The 17,178-nt window shown below is 42.3% G+C and overlaps 1 protein-coding gene across 1 annotated transcript in view; it reads right to left on the bottom strand.

The window, feature by feature from the left end:
• Nucleotides 1–565: 565 nt before the first annotated feature.
• ARL13A (ADP ribosylation factor like GTPase 13A) overlaps nucleotides 566–17,178 on the bottom strand; it is a 19,506-nt gene continuing 2,893 nt past the window's right edge. Inside the window, 7 exon segments of the mRNA XM_053579049.1 lie at nucleotides 566–585; nucleotides 9,296–9,476; nucleotides 9,572–9,659; nucleotides 10,288–10,475; nucleotides 11,286–11,391; nucleotides 12,413–12,434; nucleotides 12,437–12,661. Of these exon segments, the coding sequence (XP_053435024.1) occupies nucleotides 566–585; nucleotides 9,296–9,476; nucleotides 9,572–9,659; nucleotides 10,288–10,475; nucleotides 11,286–11,391; nucleotides 12,413–12,434; nucleotides 12,437–12,661 (830 nt within the window).

Here is a 17,178-nt window from a genome sequence, read left to right as displayed (position 1 = left end):
ACTAAGCTTTTGTCATTGATAGATTCTATGTGGGAAAATTTGGTTGACACCTAGTAACACATACATTACACAAAGGGAATGTGCCGATATACTGAAATTCAGTTTTACTATAGGTGGTTCATCCTAAATTCTCCATCCAGCTCACTTTCACTGGGTACACTTCCATCCCCCTCTTCCATCCCCCCTTTCCCATCCACTTCCCCTTCCCTATTGGCTAAGAAAGTACTCCTGCCTCATAAACACACAAGCCATAAAGAGAAATTGGATGATCCAATTTTCTTAGAAATCATGGTTTGTTGAATTGTACTGTCCTGCCTGATGAAACTCTTCAGTAGAGATATTTGCTGCATATTGGGTGAGAATGCTTGTCAGCAGAATTCTCCAGTCATGTTAATCAGGTGAATTGGAGGAAAGTAGGTGGGCTAAGCAGCCAAAAAAGACCCAAGGAGGATACAGTATTTTTGGACAGGTTAGAACACTGCTTTGGGCACACAGGAGATCTGGATTTGGGAGAAGCTCTGCCAGTGATTGGTTGTACCATCGTGGCAAGTCACAGTTTCTTTCTCTATACCCAAAGTTCCTCATCTGTATAACAACAGGGGTTGGATAAGAGGTTCTGTAAGGTTCTTTCCAGCTCTGTGACTAAAAAGTTGAGCCTCAATCAGAGTTGTGTCAAAGACCCATAAGGTGCTTGAGGTAGTTCCTTGAAGATAGGAACAAATAAATAATACAGCCTTATATAGTGTCAGACCTTCCTGATGGGGTTGTAAGATGGATATTTCTGTGTCAGATTTATGTCCCTCAGAAACAATTATAGGTCAGTTGGTTTATATTGCTTGGTGAGATGGTATAGCCTAGAGCTGAGAGCATGGGTTACAGAGTTGGATCTTAGTTTGAAAATCGGTTCTGCCAACTCCTTGTGGTTGCCCTAGGACAAATTATTTAACTTCTCAGAATATCGGTTTTTGCCTCTGTAATATGCTCATAACGGAATTTGCTTTATAGGCTTGGGAGGATAAAAGGCAATGATATATACAAAACATTTAGCTCAGCACTTGGCAAAATGCAAGTGTTCAATCAACTGTGTCTGCTACAACTATTGATGTGCTGGTTGATATTAATATAATTCTCTTGACAGGATATCCTTCTGCATTTTTTCCTGGATAGTTTCAGAAAAAGATAAGTAGATCTTTCAGGCCTAATGTAGCTTTAGAGTCAGACAGGATACAGTTCCTTGCTCTGCTTTTTCTTCCTCACCAAAATTATTTTTATTTTATTTTTTATTGATATACAATAGACATACATATTTTCAGGGTACATGTGATAATTTAATACATTCATATAGCTTGTAAAGATAAAGTCAGTGTAATTGGGATATTCATCATCTTAAATATTTGCATTTCTTTGTGCTAGAAACATTCACATATTCTAGCTATTTTGATGTGTACAATAGATTATTGTAAACCGTAGTCACCCTACTGATCTAAGAAACACTGGGTGTTATTTCTTCTTTCAAACTATATATTTATACCCAGTAATCAACTTTTCTTCATTCTCCTCTTCCTTCCCCTTCCTGGCCTCTGCTAACCACCAGTCTACTCTATCTTTATGAGGTCCACTTTTGGATCTCCCACATATGAGTGAGAATATCTTGCTTTGCTTTTTACAGGTAGTGGGAGCTTGGGCAAGTTACTTAACTTCTCTACCCTATATTTTCCCCATCTATAAAATGCAATCAGGTATAGTACCTACCTCTAAGTGTTGTTGTGAATAAGGTAATGGAGGTGAAGAACTTAGCACCGGGCCAGGCATCTAGAAGGCACTTGATAAATGGTGGCTGTGATACTCATGGCGAAAGTAATACAAATCAAGTATTTCTAATCAAAAAATCCAAAATGCTTCAAAATTTGAAACTTTTTGAATGCCAACATGACACTCAAAGGAAATGCTCTTTGGAGCATTGTGGATTTTTGGATTAGGAATGCTCATCCGGTAAGTATATATAATGCAAATATTTCAAAATCCAAAACATTTTTGGTACCAAGCATTTCCTATAAGGGATACACAATTTGTAGTAGTAGTAAATGAAAGGGACAGCCTTGCAAAAAGAACAGGAAAATACCTAATCCCGCAGTTTCCTAGTAACAGTTAAAAATCAATTCTGTGAGTTCTCTCGCTAACAGGTACCCCTGAAGGAGTTCTGTTTTGCACAACTTCTGAAAGGAGCTGAACACAAGGGAAAAAGATACAAATATTTCTCTTTAAAATTGCTTTTGAAGAGCCAGGCATGGTGGCTCACACCTGTAATCCTGGCACTCTGGGAGGCCGAGGCAGGTGAATTGTTTGAGCTCGCAAGTTCAAGACCAGCCTGAGCAAGAGTTGAGACCCCTTATCTGAAAAATAGCTGGGCATTGCGGTGGGTGCCAGTAGTCCCAGCTGCCTGGAAGCTGAGGCAAGTCAGTTGCTTGAGCCCAGGAGTTTGAGATTGCTGTGAGCTATGACTCCATGATACTCTACCCAGGGTGAAAAAGTGAAACTCTGTCAAAATAAATTAAAATAAAATACTTTTGAGAATCTGCCTTTTTATGGAGTTCCTGAGTGAATAGCAGGGGTCTCTGCCTAAAACTGTACCTTGAGGCAGAGTCATACCTATTCCTGTGATAATCAGGTCTCCAAGGAAAGGCAGGGGAGCCAACTCTTGGACTTCAATATCCTGCTGCTATTTCTGTTATCAGCTAACAGCAATCACTATTTTTTTCTCTCTCTGTCCTCTGAAAATCAGCAAGCCACTTGGTCTCAGTGCGGACACCTCCCTCTCTTTCTTTGGGATGTCATGCCATCTCCCTGTTCTCCACCCCCCTTTCCCCTCTCTCTTTCACTCTATCTTGTAACAAGATTAACTTTTTTAATTTTTATATATCCTAATCTCTGTGTGAGAAATTTTTCTCCATCTGCACTGTGAGTTCCTAATGAGTTTTCAGATCCTAACAGTAAATAGTAACTACCACCACTTCCCCTTTTGGGATAGAGAGTCTAGTGAATTCAGGTTCCTACAGTTAGGAGAGACAGCAGGTACTGTTCCTGAAGGGACAGCAAAGCAATTGTCCACCACAGACAGTGACTGAGACTTTAAAACCCAGTTGTTTTTGGAGATAACTGAAAATAACTCAGTAGAGCGTAATTCTCAGCAAAGAAGTTCTCTTTATTTTTGCCAGTCCCTTCACACTCAAGAACCTTAAAGAAGTACTTCTAAATGAACTTTGTACTTCTAGGCTCAATTTTGGTTGGTCACCCACCACTTATTTTTTGTAGGCTTCATCATGAGCGTCTGGGTAGAAAGATGTAAAGTCTCTGTTCTTCTTTTCCAAGATGGCCTTCGTTTTCATATGGAGGCACCTACCTTTTCTTGAGCCTGTCAGTGAGTATAGAATTAATTTGATGGCTAGAATATAGGTATAGAGGAACAATGGGGGGTCGCAGGGATTTAATGTTAGAGTAGGGGGACTGTAGACATGTTACCAGATAAAAAATTAGAAAACTAAGTAGTGCTGATGGTTTTGGAATTGAACCCTTTTGCTGAGGGAGGGATATTAAGTATTTCTTTTTCTTTTCTTTCTTTCTTTTTCTTTTCTTTTTTTTTTTTTTTTTGAGACAGAGTCTCACTGTGTCGCTCTTGGTAGAATGCCATGGCATCACAGCTCACAGCAACCTCCAACTCTTAGGCTCAAGCAATTCTCTTGCCTTAGCTTCCTTGCAGCTGGGACTATAGGCTCCTGCCACAACGCCAGTCTGTTTTGTTGTTTGTTTAGCAGGCTTGGGTCGGGTTTGAACCCACCAAACCCTGGTGCATGTGGTCGGCACCCTAACCGATGAGCTATAGGTGCTGAGCCAAGTGTTTCTTTTGATTTCCTTCCATTTTTTTCTTTAGAAGTCTGTTAAAAGTAAAAAGAGGGCTGGGTGCCCATAGCTTGGTGGTTAGGGTGCTGGCCACATGCACCAGAGCTGGTAGATTTGAACCTGGCCTGGGCCTGCTAAACAAACAAAGAACAAAACAAAACAAAACAAACAAAAAAACCTGGCTCAGCCCCCATAGCACAGTGGTTATGGCGCCAGTCACATATAATGAGGGTGGCAGGTTCGAACGCAGCCTGGGCCAACTAAAACAACTGCAACAAAAAAATAGCCAGGCGTTGTGGCAGGCACCTGTAGTACCAGCTACTAGGGAGGCTGAGGTAAGAGCATTGCTTGAGTCAAGAGTTTGATGTTGCTGTGAGCTGTGACAGCACAGCACTCTACAGAGTGAGACAAAGTGAGAATCTGCCTCAATTAAAAAAAAAGTAAAAAGAGGAAGAAAATGGCTGGTCACTACAAGTGAAGCCAAGGGCCAGTTTTCTTGTCCTTCCTAGACCATGTCAGGGTAGGAGGGTGTTGGCCAGTTTCAAAGGGGTATATACTATACCCCCTGATGGACCCACTCTCTTCCCCTGCCTCATACTTTCTCTCACTGTTGCTCACTCCCCTCTGTCCTTCATTAGGAGTACTAACCACATGAACCAAAGTTGTCTTCACAGGCATTTTTCAGTAACATCTTTGTGTTCCAGGTATCCATTTTCTTTTTTGTTCTGAGTTCTGAGGCTACAGAAATGAAAATAGATTTCAGTTTTGGACAGAACGTTGGGGGTAGTTGCTGAATATAAAAATTCTTTTAGCAGATTCCTTCCACTCACCTCTTATCCCCACCCCTTGTCTCCAGAGTAGAGTCTATCTCCTTTTTAGTGGCCCTGGGCAAGTCCAGATCTTTCCATGCAGGTCTAACAACCCAGGGTTCCAGGGTAGCCTGAAGGACTAGATCCTTTGCAGAGCTGAGGTGACATTATAATATTGATAGTTGACAATCTTGGAGACTAGAGTCCCAAGAAACACTAAGAGGTAGTGGTTCTTGTGAGCCTTCAAACTCTCAGAGTGTTTTTTTTTTTGAGACAGAGTTTCACTCTATTGCCTAGGCTAGAGTGTAATGGTGTCAGCCTAGCTCACAGCAACCTCAAATGCCTGGGCTCAAGCAATCATCCTGCCCAGCTGCCTGAGTAGCTGGGACTATAGGCACCTGCCATGAAGCCCAGCTAATTTTTCTGTTTTTAGTAGAGATAGGGTCTCACTCTTTTCAAGCTGGTCTTAAACTCCTGAGCTCAAGTCCCACCTTGGCCTCCCAGAGTGCTAGGATTATAGGCATAAGCCATCATGCCTGGCTCATCATAGCTTTTTAAAAAATGCCTTTATCGGGAAGCGCCTGTGGCTTAGTGGGTAGGAGGGCACTGGCCCCATATACCAAAGGTGGCGGGTTCAAATCCAGTCCCGGCCAAACTGCAACAAAAAATAGCCAGGCATTGTAGTGAGCGCCTGTAGTCCCAGATACTCAGGAGGCTGAGGCAAGAGAATCACCTAAGCTCAAGAGCTGGAGGTTGCTGTGAGCTGTGACACCACAGCATTCTACCGAGGGCAACAAAGTGGGACTCTGTCTCTTAAAAAAATGCCTTTATTATATGGGAAAAAAATGATATCTGCTTATTACAAAAAAAGAAAATTGCCAGTAAAATGAAACTCCAAAGGAATGGTACCTAGGCCTTTTACTTCTCAAAATCACCAAGTATCTCCTCAAAAAACCCACTGCTCATATTTTGGTGATGTCCTTCCAGATCTCTGTGCTGTACATGTATATACATCTTACTGTACATGCTATACTCTAAGTTGATATTTACCATAACAAATTGCCAGGTTGTAGAAAACTTTCCATGTAAATAAATATAAGTCAACACTAGCCTTCTTTTTTTTTTTTTTTTTTTTTTTTGTAGAGACAGAGTCTCACTTTATGGCCCTCGGTAGAGTGCCGTGGCCTCACACAGCTCACAGCAACCTCCAACTCCTGGGCTTAAGCGATTCTCTTGCCTCAGCCTCCCGAGTAGCTGGGACTACAGGCGCCCGCCACAACGCCCGGCTATTTTTTGGTTGCAGTTCGGCCGAGGCCGGGTTTGAACCCGCCACCCTCGGTATATGGGGCCGGCGCCTTACCGACTGAGCCACAGGCGCCGCCCAACACTAGCCTTCTTAATGTCTGCATAGTATAGTATTTCACTGTGTGACAGCATCTTAATTTATTTGGCCATTTGCCATTGTTAGATATTTAGGTTATTTTTCTGGTTTTAGCTATTGTACGGTATGCTGTGATTGAACATCCATGAGCATACCTTTCTAGAGTACTTATGTAGTTATATATTTTTTTATTTTTTAAATTTTTTATTAAGTGGGTGTGATGGCTCACACTTGTAATCCTAGTACTCTAAAAGGCTGAGGTGGGTAGATTGGTTGAGCTCAGGAGTTCGAGACCAGCCTGAGCAAGAGCAAGACCCCGTCTCTACTAAAAATACAAAAATTAAGGGGTGGTGCCTGTGGCTCAAGGAGTAGGGCGCCCGTCCCATATGCCGGAGGTGGTGGGTTCAAACCCAGCCCTGGCCAAAAACCACACACACACAAAAAAAAAATGGTAGAAAAATTAGGCTCGGCACCTATAGCTCAAGCCGCTAAGGCGCCAGCCACATACAACAGAGCTGGTGGGTTCAAATCCAGCCTGGGCCCACCAAACAACAATGACAACTAAAACCAAAAAATGGCTGGGCGTTGTGGTGGGAGCCTGTAGTCCCACCTACTTGGGAGGCTGAGGCAAGAGAATCGCGTAAGCCCAGGAGTTGGAGGTTGCTGTGAGCTGTGATTCCATTGCACTCTCCCCGGGCAACAGCTTGAGGCCCTGTCTCAAAAAAAAAAAAAAAATACAAAAATTAGCCAGACATTGTGGCAGCTGCCTGTAGTCCCAGCTAAATTGGGAGGCTGAGTCAAGAGGATCACTTGAGCCCAAGAGTTTGAGGTTGCTGTGAGCTATGATGCCATAGCACTCTAGACTGGGGGAAACAGAGTGAAACTCTGGCTTTAAAAATATATTTATTTATGGGCGGCGCCTGTGGCTCAGTCGGTAGGGCACTGGCCCCATGTACCGAGGGTGACGGATTCAAACCCGGCCCCGGCCAAACTGCAACCAAAAAATAGCTGGGCGTTGTGGCAGACACCTGTAGTCCCAGCCACTTGGGAGGCTGAGGCAAGAGAATCACTTAAGCCCAGGAGTTGGAGGTTTCTGTGAGCTGTGTGACGCCACGGCACTCTACCTAGGGCCATAAAGTGAGACTCTGTCTCTACAAAAAAAAAAAAAATATATATATATATATATTTATTTATTTATTTATTTTTAGATATAGGGTCTTACTTTCTTGCCTAGATTGTAATGCAGTGGCCTGATAGGAGCTCCTTGCAGCTTCAAATTTATAGGCTCCTTCCTCACCCTCCCAAATAGCTAGGATTACTAGCACATGCCACTATGGCTAGCTACTTAAAAAAAAAAAAAAAAAAATTTTTTTTTTTTGAGACTCTCACTCTGTCACTCTGGGTAGAGTGCTCTGGCATCATAGTTTATAGCAACATCAAACTTTTGGGCTCAGGCAATCTTCTTGCCTCAGCCTCCCTAGTAGCTGGGATTACAGGCGTCTACCACTGCACCTACCCTGTTTCCCCGAAAATAAGACAGTGTCTTATTTTAAGGTGTGCTCCCAAAGATGCGCTAGGTCTTATTTTCAGGGGACGTCTTATCTTTCCTGTAAGTAGGTCTTATTTTCGGAGGATGTCTTATTTTCGGGAAAACAGGGTAGCTATTTTTACAGATGGGGTTTTGCTTTTTCTGAGACTGGTCTTGAACTCATGAGCTCAAGCAATCTGCATACCTCAGCCTCCAGAGTGCTGGGATTAGAGGCATGAGCCATCCTGCCCAGCCTTAAAATTTGTTTTGTAAAGATAGGGTCTTTCTTTGTTCCCCTAGCTGGTCTCGGATTTCTGGCCTTAAGCTATCCTCCTGTGTCAGCTTCTCAAAGTGCTGAGATTATAGGCCTGAGCCATTGCTTCTAGCCTATGGTTATCTCTGGGTATAATTTAAGAAGTGAGGTTACTGGCTTAAGGTATATTCACAGTTTTTCTTTGCTCTTGAGACAAGAGTATCACTTAGTTGCCTTCAGAAGAGTGCCTCACAGCAACCTCAAACTCTTGGGTTCAAGTGAACCTCTTGCCTCAGCCTCACAAGTAGCTGGGACTATAGGAGCCCACCACAACATCCAGCTATTTTTAGAGACAGGGTCTTGTTCTTTCTCAGGCTGGTCTCGAACTCCTGAGCTCAGGCAATCCATCTGCCTCGGTCTCCCAGAGTGCTGGGATTATAGGCATGAGCCACTGTGCTTGGCCTTCATATTCTCAGTTTTAAAGTTTTTTTTGTTTGTTTGTTTGTTTTGTTTTGTTTTCTTGAGACAGAGTCTCACTCTGTTGCCCAGGCTAGGGTGCAGTGGTGTCAGCCTAGCTCACAGCAACGTCGAACTCCTGGGCCAAACGATCTTTCTGCCTCAGGCTCCCAAGTAGCTGAGACTATAGGTACCTCCCACAACGCACAGCTAATTTTTCTATTTTTGGTAGAGATGGGTCTTGCTCTTGCTCAAGCTGGTCTCAAACTTCTGAGCTCAAATGATCCTCCTACCTCGGCTTCCCAGAGTGCTAAGATTACAGGCGTAAGCTACCACACCTGGCCTATATACAGTTTCAGCGTTCTTGATATATTGATTGAGAGAAAAAAGGAAGAAGGGAGAGAGACAGCCAAACTATCCTCTGTGAAGGTTATACCAGTTTGTGCTTCTGCCACTGGAAACCTTAACCTTTAAGACAAGCCTATAGTCATCTAAAGATCTTGGGTTAACTAGTGATAGGGTATCATACTGGGCTACCAGAAGGAGGTCCCCAGTATTCCCCCCTTATTCTTCTCTTAACCACCAACCATAGTGTGTAAAAAGAATTTCAGGCTCAAAATTGGAATACTATTGTACGAATTGTGAGGAAGGGCCTGGATATCTTTTTTTTTTAATTTTTTTAGACAGTCTCACTATGTCTCCCTTGGTAGAGTACCATGGCATCACAGCTCACAGCAACCTCAAACTCTTGGGCTTAAGCGATTCTCTTGCCTCAGCCTCCCAAGTAGCTGGGACTACAGGCGCCCACCACAATGACTAGCTATATTTTGGGTTGTAGTTGTCATTGTTGTTTGGCAGGCCCGGGCTGGATTCGAACCCTCTAGCTCCAGTGTATGTGGCTGGCACCCTAGCCGCTGAGCTACAGGCGCCAAGCCTGGCCTGTGTATCTTTAACCACTGATCCAACATTACCTTTAAAAAGATTGCCAGCAGTGGATGGAGTTGGAGTCCATAGGTTATCACGTCGATTACAGCGAAGCTCAGCAGTGCTCTTAGTTCTATTTCCCCCAGAACATTCACCTTCCTCCATGGATTCATCTAGAGCAAATGTTACTGATATATTCTTTTTAGGCCTTATTCTTAAACCTTCTTTCTGTACAGTAAGAAGATGGGAGGAGGGGTGGAGTCAGCTGTTGCCAAAGATTCATGGGTTTGTCCCTTGGCATTAACATTCAAAGAGTCATTTACCTGTAGTATTGGCTTTAGGGGCTTGGCTTCTATTAAATGTTGTCCTAGATGTTGTCTTTTCTCTCTAGATCTCATTCTGGTAGAGAAGCTGGGGAAGATGGAAAGACAAAGCAGTAGTATAAACAGACACATTTTAAGCTTCTTTATGTATTGCAGCTACTATCCCATCCGTGCTGTGTGCCTTTGGATAATAACAGTGACAACAGAGCAAGTGCAACAGAGCAATTTAGGCCTTTTATTCCTCAAAACTCTGATCATTTTTCTTTTTCTTCTTTTCAACATTTCTGTCCTCTTCCATCATTCCTCATTATTGGGAGGATCAGAGAACTGGAGGCTAAAAATGTAGAACAGTTCTATGACATTCGTCTATCGAATAATGCCAATGGGCTCCTTCAGGGGTTCGTTTTCTTTTTCTCCTCCACATGGCAAATCAGAAAATAAAGCTCTGATTTGGAGAAGCTCTAATGTTAGTAGGTTGACTTTTACCTTCATGAAATTTATGCACTCATGACCACTCAAGTTGTGCCAGGGATAGGGTGTACCTAAGAATATTGGGATGTTGGTGGGTACTGCCCTAGCTACATTTGGGCCAAATGATGTTGAGAGAATTTCTCAGGGCCAGCCAGAATTCAAGCACCTCTAAGAACTACCTGCTCTTGTGTAAGATTGACTCCTGCTTCTATTATTATCAGTAATTCTAACTGGCATCTCAGTACCTGTCTGATGAGCATCTTTCTCCAGAGCCTCTGGGATACTTGAAGGTTGAGATGCTTGAGGTGGATGATTGTTGACGAGTACACAGTTCTTCATGTTTATCTCTAATGACAGCTAATAGCCAGCGCAGCCCTCTAATTATGGGTTGATGTTTCTTCCTTTGTAGGTTTTTGATGGCTGAACATGGCTCCTGTGACAAAAAAAAAGAGAAGGCTTCAGATGTGGAGCTGGGGGCATCTAGGGCCCACAGGCTCAATCACTGTTATTCAAAGAGCAGAGGCACACATAAGTTCCACTGCATCTAGAGTGCTCTGAGATTTCCTAGGACACACTGAGTGTTCACATTTGAGGAGGTAAATGAAAGACACCAAGCTGAGGTTCTTTAACAAAGTGGTTGTGGTGTCTTGGATGTGTGACCTCGAGCAAGTCACTCAGAGTCTCTGACACTTAGTTTTTTTTTTTTTTTTTTTTTTGAGACAGAGTCTTATTCTGTCGCCCTGGATAGAATGCAGTGGTATCACAATAATTCACTGCAACCTCAAACTCCTGGGCTCAGGGATCCTCTTGTCTCAGTATCCTGAGTAGCTGGGACTACAAGCATTCACCACGATGCCTGGCTAATTTTCCTATTTTTTTTTATTTTGTAGAGGTGGGGATCTTGCTCTTGCTCAGGCTGGTCTTGAACTCCTGAGCTCAAGCAATCCTTCTGCTTCAGCCTCCCAGAGTGCTAGAAGTACAGGTGTGAGCCACCATGCCTGGCTGAGACTTAGCTTTTTTATCCATAAAATGGAGATGTTAAATGTATAGCTTTACAGAACTTTTTTGAAGGCAGAATATAATACTTGTTACCACCATCAAGTCAGAAATCATCACTATATATATTATCTGGTAGGGCGAGATTTTGCCCAAGCACAACATATAGGGCTGATTATGGAAGGGACCAAGAGCCCACATCAACTGTGCTCTAGAGAAAGAGGGAAGGAAGGGGTTGACAACTTACCACTCGGCACAGGGACTTATACTCATTCACCAGCCTTTCCAAGAGTAGATATTGAATAATATCACAAGGTAAAAGGGCATCCTTCTTGTCTTGTTTGTTTGCCAAGCTAGAACAGAGAGAGAGAAGAGGGGGAGAGAGGGAGAAGGGAGAAGGCAGGGATCAGAGAGAGACTAAATTAGAATTGCCAACTGGGATATAGACAAATTTGGAGTTTTTTTTTTTTTTATCATTTGACAAAGTCACTGAAAGATTTGGACTTTTTATGTCCCTCTCTCAACTGTGTTCATGGTCTAGTTGGGGTTGCTAATGGGTAATGAAATAAGGCAAAAAGGGATGGGGGTGAGAATTGACTGGCCACCTAAATTGTCACCCTGGAATAAGTACTAGTTTTTGTAACTCTTAAGCAATCTGCTCAGAGAGGAGGCTGCTGACATTGATTATACAAGATAGGTGTTGTTCTCTGCACCATGAGGTCTCAGGAATGAAAGACTGAAACTTGAAAAGATTTAGAAGAAAATTCAGGAAGTCAGTCTTTGGGAAGTCAAGGAATGGGGGTGGTAGATCTAGATATCACTTTCCGTTTCCCTTTGATGCTTACCTTCAAAATTACTTTTGTACAATTAGGTAACATGTCCCCTATAAGCAGTGTGTGGTAGAAAGTGGCTCTTGAAGAAAGCCCTTAGAGGGCTGGGCCACTCTACCTCATTGAGCCTAAGGGAACAGGAGAGCTAGCTGGTTGTGACAAAGGGGACTACCCAGCCCTCCATTTCTATACTTAAGATACAAATTAGGAGGGCCGGGCATGATGGCTCATAACCTGTAATCCCAGCACTTGGGAAGCTGAGGCGTGTGGATTGCCTGAACTCACAGGTTCAAGACTAGCCTGTGCCAGAGTGAGGACTCTGTCTCTAAAAAAATAGCTGGGCATTGTGGCAGGTGCCTGTAGTCCCAGCTACTTGGGAGGCTGAGGCAAGAGGATTACTTGAACCTAAGAGTTTGAGGTTGCCTGTGAGCTAAGACACCATGGCACTCTACCAAGGATGACCAAGTGAGACTCTGTCTCAAGAAAAAAAAAAAAAAAAGATACAAATTAGGAAGGAGAAAGAGGACACAAAGTAGAATCTTACAGTAAGATGGGTTTCCCTGCAGTCTTCTGTCAGATAGCAGGCGTGTCAAGATGATTTTCGCTTCTTGCATGCGTTCTAAGTCACTGGAATCCAAGACAAAAACAAGCCCGTGTGCCTGAGCATAGTAGTTTGGCCATGTTTCTCGGCCCTTCAGATCTCCATTTAGGTCATAGATGGAAATTTCATAGTCATCTAACAGGAGTGTAGTCAGTTTTGATTTCACGCATTTGTCTATCCTACTGGGAAGTACTATGCATAGAGGAAGAGAGGAGAAACGTCACAAAGCAAGGAAACACAGTTAGATCAAAGAATTTGCTGACTCTTAACTAGACCCTGCTCTGAGAACTCTTACTGAGCATCCTGCTACTCTGCTCATAATGTAGATGCTTTGCCCATGCTTCCCTCTTCTGGCTCAGTAACCTTCAGTGAGTGTCCATTGCTCCAAATAGAAAACGGACTCTGTTGCCCTCCTAACCTGGCAAACCCATCTCCCATTCTAACCTGGCTGGTACACACCCATTCTGTTCCTCCCTCTGCTGCTTTACTCCCACACCCCTTTTTATATGAATGCCATACTCTTTCTTGCCCTTGGCCTTCACAAGATCTCATTCCTTCCATATAGAACACCCTTCTATTACTCTTTGCTTGGTTAACCCCTATTTTTTAATTTATTTTTATTTTTTTAATTCTTTATTAAGTCATAACTGTGTACATTAATGCATTTATGAGGTACATTGTGCTGATTTGATATACAACGCAGAATGCTTACATCTAACTGATTAATATAACCATCTCCCCGCTTATTTATTGTGGTAAGACATTCATACTGTATTCTTAATAGTTTAGAAATGTATCAGTGAATTATGCACATTAGATTAGGTCCCCCAAATATCCTCCCTCCTCCCGGCCTCCCCTCTCCTTCCACTTTCTACCTTCTTTCTGGACTATAGTTATGTTTTACCATTCCTATGAGTGTGTAGGTGATTATATACTGATTTCATAGTAGTATTGGATACATTTTTCCATTCTTTTTTTTTTTTTCTGAGACAGCCTCAAGCTGTTGCCCTGGGTAGAGTGCGGTGACATCATAGCTCACAGCAACCTCCAACTCCTGGGCTCAAGCAAGTCTCCTGCCCTCTGCCTCCCAAAATAGCTGGGGACTACAGGCACCCCGCCACAATGCCAGCTATTATTATTATTTTTTTGGTTGCAGCCATCATTGTTGTTTGGCAGCCCAGGCTGGATTTGAACCTGCCATCTCAGGTGTATGTGGCTGGCGCCTTAGCCGCTTGAGCCACAAGTGCCGAACCTTTTTTCCATTCTTGAGATACTTTACTAAGAATATGTTCCAGCTCCATCCAGGTAAACATAAAAGATATGAAATATCTTTTCAATCTTGTTATTCTAAAAATTTTTCCCTCGCACCACCATCCCCAGTCTGGATAAGGTAGCCTGTTTTCCGGGCTTAACATTATCGGAAGCATATATTATAGTGTTGTAAATTCTAGGGTTTCCTTTTCTGTGTTATAAAATGGAGTAGGACAAGAATCCTTTCAATTTTATTCATGATGTCTAGCACAGCAGCTGGCACCAGGTACTTAATTTAGATCTCTCTATCTCCTTCCCTCCCTCCCTCCCTTATTCCTCCCTCTTTCCCTCTCTCCCCTTCTCCCTCTCGCTTCCTCTCCTTCCTTCTCCCTCCCTCTCTCTCAAACTGGTCCTTCACCTCTTTCTGTGCTTGCCTTGTTTCCCTAGCTACAACATAAGCTATCTGAGGGAGGGGCTCTGCATTGAACACCTAGGTTACAATAGGTATTCGATAAATGTTTATGGTGGCTGTTATTGTGGATAAGGGTGTAAAGTCATCTTCCATATATCTCTTCTAAGAAATCATGACAGGACTCAGGCACATTTTCTGTTTAAAAGCTATGGCCAGAACATAAAATCCCATGGGGAATTCTATACCTCATTCAGTTCCCATGGAAAACAGTTCAAAATGACAGTTTTTATACACATTCTAATCTGTTGAACTGACCATCCTGATTTAGCTCTCTGCCCACGTTATGGGCAAAATGATTTTATAGATTCTCTACACCCCTGTCTGGGAGTACTAAGACCAGAATCAGTAACTTCTTACTTGTGGTCTCAGATGTGCCTGTGATATTTTCTACAGGATTGCCATAGTGAGTCATTAGACTGAGAAGTTGGTAATATGTTTACATATCTTTGGAAATGTATGATTATATACATGCTTATGAGTATAACATATATATATCTATATATGTGTATATATTATCATTATGTTTTAATGTGATTTTATAAACACCTGGTTTCATGTTAGTCAATGTTCTTTTTAATTATAGCTTTCAGATAACATATAATTTTCAGTCAACTTTGATGTCATACTTGCTATGTATTAGACTACTTAAAAAGAATAAGTGAATAGGTTAATATTCTAAAGGTATATTAAAATTTTACTTCCTGTATTGAGACAAGCTTTGTATTATTTTTTCCCCTGGCATAGAACACAAAGCTTTCTCTAGTTTTCTTTTTCTTTCTACTTGAAACCTTACCAATTCCTCAATAATGCAGTCCTATTTTTGATGAACCCTAGGTGCCATGAGCAGTTGTTCCCTGACAATTTACGTTTCTCTTATTTTCTCTGTAGTTTATAAACACCTGAGGAGAGGTGCTGTATCTAATTCATCTCTATATCCCTGTTGAACTGACCATTCTGATGTAGCTTTCTGCCTATGTTAGGGGCAAAATGATTTTATAGATTCTCTCTACACTCATATCTTGGGAGTACTAAGACCAGAATCAGTAACTTCTTACTTGTGGTCTCATATGTGCCTGTGATATTTACCATAGGATTGCCACAGTGAGAAGTTAGTAATATGTTTACAGATCTTTGGAAATTTATGACTTATATACATGCTTCTGAGTATACATATATACACATAGTGTTTTGCCATGAAGCATGGTCTGGGGACCACATGCTTCAGAGTTACATGGGGGTGATTGTTAAGGCCTACCCTAGACTAAATGCATCAAAATCTCTAGGCTTTGGACCCAAGCATTTGCATGTTTAATAAGCTCCCTACACTTAACAAAATCCAAGGTGACTCTTCTGTATTTTAAAGCTTGAGTACCACTGCCCTAGAGAGCCAGGAAAACTCCTGCCTGGTTGTGTCTTAGCATCATCTAGTAGGCTTGTGAAGATATAGATTCTGGCTGGGCACAGTGGCTCATGCCTGGAACCCTAACACTCTGGGAGGCTGAGGTGGGTAGATTGCTTGAGCTCACAAGTTCGAGACCAGCCTGAGCAAAAATGTGAGACCCCAGTCTCTATTAAAAATAGAAAAAACTGAGGCAAGAGGATCACTTGAGCCTGAGTTGGAGGGTTGCTGTGAGTTATGACACCACAGCACTCTACCCAGGGCGACAACTTGAGACTCTGTCTCAAAAAAAAAAAAAAAATATATATATATATATATATATATTATATATATATAGATTCCATGGGGCCTCTCCAGACCAAAGTATTTGAATCTCCAGGTTCAGGATAAGTAGGTTTGAAAGTTCCCTAGGTGATTCTCATCATTGGTTCTCACTATCTACTATTCTGCATGATCACATATCTGTGCAGCTTTTTAGACCTATGATGCTGGCCTTATTCTTTGAGGGTTTGAGTCTATAGATCTTAGGTGGGGCTCAAGAATCATGTTCTTTTTTAAAAACCTCCCCAGGTGATTAAATGTATAGCTAGGTTTTGAGAGGCACAGATCTAAATGTCCCTTATTTAGGGCACATGCTTGAGATCATGCTTAGGTTTCTTGTTCCAGGTGACAATGCCAGAGAAAACAGTTTATAGTGAATGGTGTCATCAATAATAATGGTTTGTGTGACAAAATATTTTATAGCTGGCATCTTCAAATGTTCACACAAGTCACTACTTGTAGACTGGAATTTTCCTTCCTAGGTAATCATATGTTTCTGCTGTCATCTTAAAAACATTTGTGGAAGCTGGGCCCAGTGGCAAATGCCTGTAATCCTAGCACTCTTGGGAGGCTGATGCAGAAAGATTGGTTGAGCTCAGGAGTTCGAGACCAGGCTAAGCAAGATTAAGACCTGGATCTACTAAAAATAGGAAAAAAAAAGCCAGGTATTGTAGCATTTGCCTGTTGTCACAGCTACTTAGAAGGCTGAGGCAGGAGGATCACTTGAATCTAGGAGTTTGAGGTTACTGTGAGCTAGGCTGACGCTATGGAATGTTAGCCTGGGAACACAGAGTGAGACTGTTGTCTCAAACCAAACCAAACCACTTTTGGTGGGGTGTGTATAGGGCAGAGGGAAGCTCATCGGTGGGGTCTTAAAGCTGAGAAAAAAAAAAAAAAAAAACATTTGCAGAAGGAAAGGAGGTGAGTCATTCAGTTTTGAGCACAGAGCAATCTATTAGACTGATTCTTGTGGTCCTGCGTGGACAGAGGCAGCCTGAGACATGCTTCAGAATGTGACATCAGTTCCTATTAAAAACTTTCTCTTGTGAATATAGTCACAACCATGAACCAATACACTTATGAATCAGCTCCCAAGGTATTTACTGAGCACAGGCAAGTTATGCAATAACAAAATAAATTAAATAGACTCCAGACACTGTCCTCTAGGAGTTAAAATGGAAAGCAAGACACTATTCTCACCAAGTAGCATACACTTAATTCTAGATGAATACTTCCCAAAGCTGACTGGCTATCAGGAACCCCTGG

Source organism: Nycticebus coucang, chromosome X (genome assembly GCF_027406575.1).
Source record: "Nycticebus coucang isolate mNycCou1 chromosome X, mNycCou1.pri, whole genome shotgun sequence".
NCBI classification, from domain to species: Eukaryota; Metazoa; Chordata; class Mammalia; order Primates; family Lorisidae; genus Nycticebus; species Nycticebus coucang.
Note: the sequence above shows the minus strand (reverse complement) of the source record. Positions and strands in the feature narration are given on the sequence as shown.